This window comes from Rosa rugosa, chromosome 5 (assembly GCF_958449725.1).
Source record: "Rosa rugosa chromosome 5, drRosRugo1.1, whole genome shotgun sequence".
In the NCBI taxonomy this organism is placed as follows: domain Eukaryota; kingdom Viridiplantae; phylum Streptophyta; class Magnoliopsida; order Rosales; family Rosaceae; genus Rosa; species Rosa rugosa.
The window spans coordinates 52885513-52892384 of record NC_084824.1 but is presented as its reverse complement, the minus strand read 5'-3'; the positions used below and the strand labels follow the sequence as shown (position 1 = coordinate 52892384).

At 36.2% G+C, this 6872-nt stretch overlaps 1 protein-coding gene across 2 annotated transcripts; it reads left to right on the top strand.

The window, feature by feature from the left end:
* The first annotated feature begins 4455 nt into the window (after nt 1-4455).
* LOC133712427 (transcription factor WER-like) lies at nt 4456-5885 on the top strand. 2 transcript variants are annotated; one of them, XM_062138529.1, is made up of 3 exons: nt 4456-4661; nt 4889-5018; nt 5241-5884. In XM_062138529.1, exons 1-3 carry the CDS (start codon nt 4529-4531, stop codon nt 5770-5772), a joined length of 795 nt encoding a protein of 264 aa, XP_061994513.1. In that variant the 5' UTR covers nt 4456-4528; the 3' UTR covers nt 5773-5884. The 2 variants fall into 2 exon arrangements, with proteins under 2 accessions (XP_061994513.1, XP_061994514.1); XM_062138530.1 differs by having other exon boundaries at nt 4498-4723; nt 5241-5885.
* Nucleotides 5886-6872: the final 987 nt, after the last annotated feature.

Genomic DNA, 6872 nt, shown 5'->3' with positions numbered 1-6872 from the left:
ATAAATTTAACATGCAAGGATTCATTATGTTCTAGAAAACAAGAGAATCAAGCAAACCATTAGTCTTTCTCAAGTAATAATGTAATTTACCACACTTAATCACAAGAAGTTAATCAAATTATATTGCATCTCTGCTTCAAATTTGTCTTCCAATTACTAAATGCAAAGCCTTAAGGTGATCAATCAAAGAACTTAAACATAAAGCATAAATTCAAATAGTGATTAAGCATTCATCATGAAGAAACTATAAATCCATCAATAAAACATCAAAGTATATAAACAATCATGATAGAGCATCATCCTAACCCTAGAAAAGGTTTAGCAAAATATATTTAAATAAAACATAGGGAAAAATGGAAGGGAAACGAAAGGGAAGATGGATGAGTCGTCTGCGCTCCTTAGGCGTCTACATTGTGCTCTCGAGACTCCTATTTCATGTAAAATTCGTGCTCCCTTATATAAGGAAGATTTCTGCTCATCTTTGGCTTCATGTTTCCTTGTAAAACTTGGGTTTAGATTCCTTTCTTCATTTGGAATGTGAAAACCTTGAAATATCTCTTGTAATAGTAGGAATAAGTTCATCATTGAATCTTCATCTGAATTAACTTCCTTGAAACATTAGGATTGACTATCTTGTGCCGCGAAACTTGAGTTCTCCACGAATGGTTGTAAATTCCCGAGCAGATTTTCTGTTCTGACCTATCTTCACTCAAATAATCATAATTTTCTTCAGAAGTATCAAAATCGAGATCCGTAAAATTCTACAGAAAATAGACATCCATAGCTTTCCAATGAAGTATGGTTCATTGTCTGATTCGATCTGGGTAACTCCTAGTAATTCGGGGAAGTTAGGTGTTCTGCACAGACAGATTCTGGAATGTGGTATTGCAATCGCCTTTCAATCCTACTTAGCTCATTCTAGCTTCTTTTCTTCTTTCTACGAAACAAACCTACAAAAACACTAAAACATGTAAATGAATCATAAATAAGGAGAACTAAACATAGAAACCAAGATTAAGAGACATAGAAATATAGGATAATATGAGGACATCAATTGATAGGTGTAGTTCCACGAAATGCATCACTTTTGGTCACACAGTAAATGCTAGGCCAAAAATAGCACGCAATTTAAAACCCTTTTTGTTGTCAAGTTGTAGTAGTGAAAGTAAGGGATCGTTCTACGCCAAGGATCAAGGGTTCACCTTCAATTTATGTAACCTATAAAACAAACAAAACTAGAATGTTAAACTACAATATGAAACAAATTGAAAAACGCAATTGGGGGGATTGTTGATTAATTATGCTGAAAATAAAGTAAGAACAAAAGATGATCGAATTTAAAGTAAAGTTTGTGAATATGATGATGAGCAGTTAGGAGTTCGTTATCCACCACTAAACACAATCCAAGTTCCAATTTTTCTTCCTATGTTTATTACTAAGTCATCAGAGAGAGATTGACCAAGTTACAAAGCTAGAAGCAAGCTAAGTACCTTATATTACTTCCCTATAATGTTCTAACAAGATCAAGCGCCGTTATTAGAACCTTTTGAAAACATGCAACATAGAGATCACAAGCGGCTCCTACATTTAGCAAGTTCTAAAGCATTAAGCACATATGGAAGGATGTCAATCTAAGTGTACAAACTAGTACAACAAGCGTGTCTAGCTAGTTGCATTCCTCATCTTTGGTACACACCTAGGCGAGAGGCTTTACTACTTCGGTTAAAATCACAAAACTATTAGGTGAATTGCTATTTAACCTAGCACCAATTACATGCATATCCTATATGTTTGCAACCACATAAAACATACATATAAAAGACTCATATAATCCAGAACCAAAGAACAATCTCATTGACAAAGTAACTAAAACATAGAAATTTATTATGAAACTTGAACCATAGTTTAGGGCTTCAAACTAGCCCCTAACACAAAAGTATTTAGCTACTCATTGTTCTAAGGTAAACACACAGTAACATATTGAAAATAAAAGGACAAAGTCGCAGAAAAAGGGAGTGAAGAGACACGGTGGATGTTGCTTGAAGATGGATGTTCACGGTGATGGTAGACGGCCACTTTGGCGGCTTCTTTTCCTTATGCTTGTATGGAGCTTCGAAAATCAGAGAGCTAGGGCTGTTTTTAGGCGTGAAATATGTATGATATGGTCTCCCAATGACGCAAAGAAGCCTCCTATTTTTATGGTTTACAAGCCCCTAGTTTTCCTCCTCAAAACCGGGTTGAGTTCTCCTTATTCTTCTCCAATTCCACTTGCTTAGCTGCCACACAATCTTCTGAACCTTCCTTAAGTCTTTCTAACCATCTCTTGATAAGTATAATGGAACAAAAATCCAATAAAATTCGTCCCAAAATCTGCCAAGAATATCTTCAGAAAATATAGCCTTTAATTCACTTTCCTTTCTCAACTAGGATTGATTTTCCTCTCCATGTTTGACAAGGGTTCCCAGCAGATACGAGGGTGATATTCTGCCACATAATACTTCTGATGTCACTCTTCAAAAAAGTGCAAAAACTTTCTAGAAATCTTCTTGAAATGTGGCCCAACAACGGTCTTGAAAATGCTTCGCAGAAAGACTTGTCAGAAATTCCAGATTTTCCTTATCATATGCTCATCTTTGCAGCATCATAACTAATGCATCCCACCATATTTATGGATGATTCTTGATTCTAAACTTCTCTACAACATATATTCTTCAAATTTGGGCAGATAAATTCATGATTTTCATCCTTTAAGTTCAGTAGAAAAGTCCTTGAAAAAGCTTCCTGAAAAGCTGATGGAAACAGTCTTCTCGAGGTACCAATTTTGAGCACATCCTCCGACTTCCTCTTTATCATTCTGGATCAACTCCTTCACTGAAGTTATATTAGAACATGTGGTCTTCAAATGTTGCCAGGCCTTTCTTCATAACTCCACTCCAAAGGTCTTCAAAACAGCTTCCCAAAACAGAAGAAAATAAGGCAGATTCTAATACTCTGTTTTCTGCTTCTCGGCAATTGTTTTGCACAGCAACTCTCTCCATCTTCTCTTGAGTTTTAGGACCAATGAATGATCAGAATCCATCCTTTTCATCACTACTTCATGTGAAGTGCCTTGATTGCCCCATTGTAGCTCTCTTTTCTCCTTAACTGCTTCTCAAAGTACCTAGGAAAATAACAAAGTTAAATTGATCTTTTTAAGGAATAAACTAAGCAAAAGTATAAAGGTTTGAACTATAAATTCGATGCATTTTATGCTCCTATCAGTAAACTGATTTCCATCCTCTGTTGAAGTGAGACCACATCTTAAGTAACTGAACCGTAAATCCATCCTCTGTTGACGTGAGGTCTGTGGTTGTTGAAAAATAACTGAACAATCATGGAGCTCAAAGGTTCAAAAGTAAAAGGACATAAGATAAACAGAAAATGGAAAATTATTATATAGGTCCCGGACTGTGGTACAAATGGTGGTCCGGGCTGATGTTATTGATCCATATGATGAAATATACTAACTCCTGATTAGTTATCATAATTTAAAAAAAAGAATTAATCCCATGTATGGTCTCCACTATATTCGAGTGATTTTATTGACTCAAAACATCACATGACTGTGTCACTTGATAGTCCGGAACTATAGAATAATTACTCATAGAAAAACACCATTATGTAAAATGGTCGAAAGAATCCGAGGAACGATGCACGTGAGGAAAGAGAAACATGTTGGATGCTTTAATTAGTTCCTTAAGATCATCTCCAACCGTGGGCTATGGGGTGGATATAGCAAAAAAAATGAAGATTTCCATCTCCAATAGGGGGGCTAAGCTAAACCAAAAAAGCTATTTGGGGGGCTATAAGGCCAAGGGTTGGGCTAAAGATGGTCCTTTGTATAGCCCTTGGGCTATATTATCGTGTGCTCCACATTGCTACTCTAAATAAATCAGATGAGATAAAATATAGAGATCAACGGCTAAAATTGATTAAAAGTTGTCGCTGGCTGATTTCAGCTATCTGTTTCAAAATGTATTGTTGGTTTTTTTTTTTTCATTTTCAAAATGTAATTGCACTTTTGAAAAAATAATAAATAATAAAAAAAAAATATTCAAAAAATCATATCTAAAAAATTAATAAGATTTGATCAGAAAAATAATTATATAAAAGTAGAAATAGAAGTATAATTATAAAATACTATATAGTTGAAAAATATAATGAAAAAAAATAAAATAACATGACATTTAAACTTATAGCCCGGGTTGGAGATGGTCAAAATTATAGCCATTACTATTTGCATGAATAGTAATTTCGGGGGCTTAAATTTAACCCATGAGCTACCCAGAGCTAGAGATGGCCTAACAAATACAAAATAGCCCCACGTGGCTGCGTCTGGCAGTTGTATATAGCACTCGATCCCCTATATAAGAGAATGAATGTGCTTCTACCCTCCCATGTACTTGGGACCTAACTGTTTCCAGATAGTACGAGTGACGTCAGAGAGAGATTATAGAGACGGTGAGAAAGAGAAAGTAATCTGCGAGAAATGGGAAGAAACTCTGGTTTCGAAAAGGAGGGATTGAAGAGAGGCATGTGGTCTGCTCGCGAAGACCAGGTTCTCAAGGACTACGTCAAAAAGCACGGTCCAGGCAAATGGGGAAAAACAGCAAGGGAGACTGGCAAGTTCATTGTTTTCTTCATTTTTACTCTCGACATACAGCAGTGTGCTTCACTAATAATTGTAATCGCCATTGTTTCTGAAATTAATCAATTATTTCAGTTAATTAACAACGACCCTCTGTATCTTATGTTTAATTTCACAAGCATGCATTGCAAGCCAGAATTAATTACACCGGTGGCAAATGGATTAATCAATTGCTTAATTACTGCTTAACTGCGTTTGCAGGTCTGAAGAGATGTGGGAAGAGTGTGAGACTGAGATGGTTGAATTATCTGAGGCCCGGTATCAAGAAAGGCAACATTACAGAAGAAGAAGAAGACCTTATCATCAGGATGCACAAACTTGTAGGCAACAGGTCCCAATAAAATTAATTTCTGCCTGTTACCATGCAAGTCCTGCAGAGCTCATTTTCGAATTTAAGTTTAATAATTATGAACATTTGATGAATATTAGTTTTTTAATTTTTTTTTTTTTTTTTTAAGAATTCAAAGAAAATCTACTTACTTCTTTTCAGAGCTTAATACAAAGTAGACCTAATAAACTTATTGAATATTGAGTATATGTATTTGTTGAGCAGGTGGTCATTGATAGCAGGAAGGATACCGGGCCGAACTGACAATGAGATAAAGAACTACTGGAATTCCACTCTAAGGAAGAAGCTGGCAGGTGAAAAAGAAAAGGAGAACATGCCATCCCCCGTTGAGGACGATGGTCATCAATATTTAACCAAATGCGATGAAGTTCATGGAGGAGTAGGAGGAGGAGGATTGATATGTTTTGCCAGTAATATTGTTAATGTAGAAGAAGATCATCAGCATCGTTGTCTTGGCGGTACTAGTACCGATACTACTACACTGAGTCTCGGAGTGGAACTCGGAATCGGAGGCGGGGCAAACAATGATATTCAACCAACTGGGAATGATCTCAATTATAACGCTATGACCTGGAACGATTCGATAATGGATCTAAGTGGAGGCCAACTCGACATATCTGAATTTCTCCAAACTGACTTTTTGAATTTTTGGGAAGAAACAGATAGGTTCATGAATTTTGAAATGGGAGGTTGCAGCACCATTAATCATGAGTTGCCAAATAATTGGGATGGTTAATTATCTTCCAGGAGCAATTAATTTTTTTTTTCCGAATTATTGATTCTCGCATATATTAATTCTTAATTTGCATGGTAATGCCATTATAATAATATAATTGGTCTATTCTATATAATGTAGCGACGTACTTAATTGATTTTACTCGTATTGTAATTTTCCTATCAATGAAATTATTCAAAAAAATAAAATTATTCAATTGCAATATGTTTAATTCAACAATTTGTCAACATTGAGTCTCTTCAATATGCTTGTAGCGGCGGACAAGACTTTCCTGTTTAACGACCTAAATCTCAAAATTTTAGTTTTACTTATTTTGTGGCATGTTTGGTGGCGGCTACTCAAGAATTCATCTTTTCGATGAGTTTTTTGTTTTCCATCCACATATTTTGTTGGTGGATTTATTGCTAAAGGTGTTGTACTTGACGCGAGTAACAAATGGTGCTTTTGGAATGACCTCGGCTGGTTGTTTGACAGAGTTGATAGGTTTTCACCATGTAGTTTATGCTTAGGTTTGGCTTTTTGGGCTCCAATTAATTTTTTTTTTTTTTGATCGGGTTAGTTGTTAGTAACTCACACACACATGCAGTGGTATCCCAGCGCCAGGACACCTGCACCGACATTGCGGCGAAAGCCTGGCAAAGCCAGACTAATCCACTGCACCGCAGACGCACGAACCCAAAGGGTCCCTCAAATCTGTTGGCCACGGGATGGAGCTGGGATTCGAACGCTAGACCTGGGGGTTCCAGACTAGGCCATTCGACCAACACACCACACCACGTGGTTGGGCTCCAATTACTTGGATTCACGTCCAATGTAAATTTTGTATAAAAATCTGGAGTCAGGGTCGAGTTAGGTTTATGTTTTTGGATATTGGGAGTTTTATGCCCCTCTTTCACAAAAAAAAAAAAAATAGAGATTATGAGTTTTTACGTCTTATTACGTTAAAAAAAAAAAAAAAAAAAAAAAAAAAAAAAAAACTAAGCGTGCCTTCTACACGCACAAAAACCCTAAATATTGATGGCATCTCTTTCAACGCAACACCATCTCACCATGGATTCCATTGAGGATGTTACTGCATCCTTTGCTGCATCGCTCGCTTA

Excerpts from the sequence above, each read along its gene's own strand:
- LOC133712427 (XM_062138529.1), top strand. The coding sequence starts at position 4,529 with ATGGGAAGAAACTCTGGTTTCGAAAAGGAGGGATTGAAGAGAGGCATG. Across the intron at positions 4,662-4,888 it reads AAAAACAGCAAGGGAGACTG|GTCTGAAGAGATGTGGGAAG; the intron begins GCAAGTTCATTG and ends CTGCGTTTGCAG. Across the intron at positions 5,019-5,240 it reads CACAAACTTGTAGGCAACAG|GTGGTCATTGATAGCAGGAA; the intron begins GTCCCAATAAAA and ends TTTGTTGAGCAG.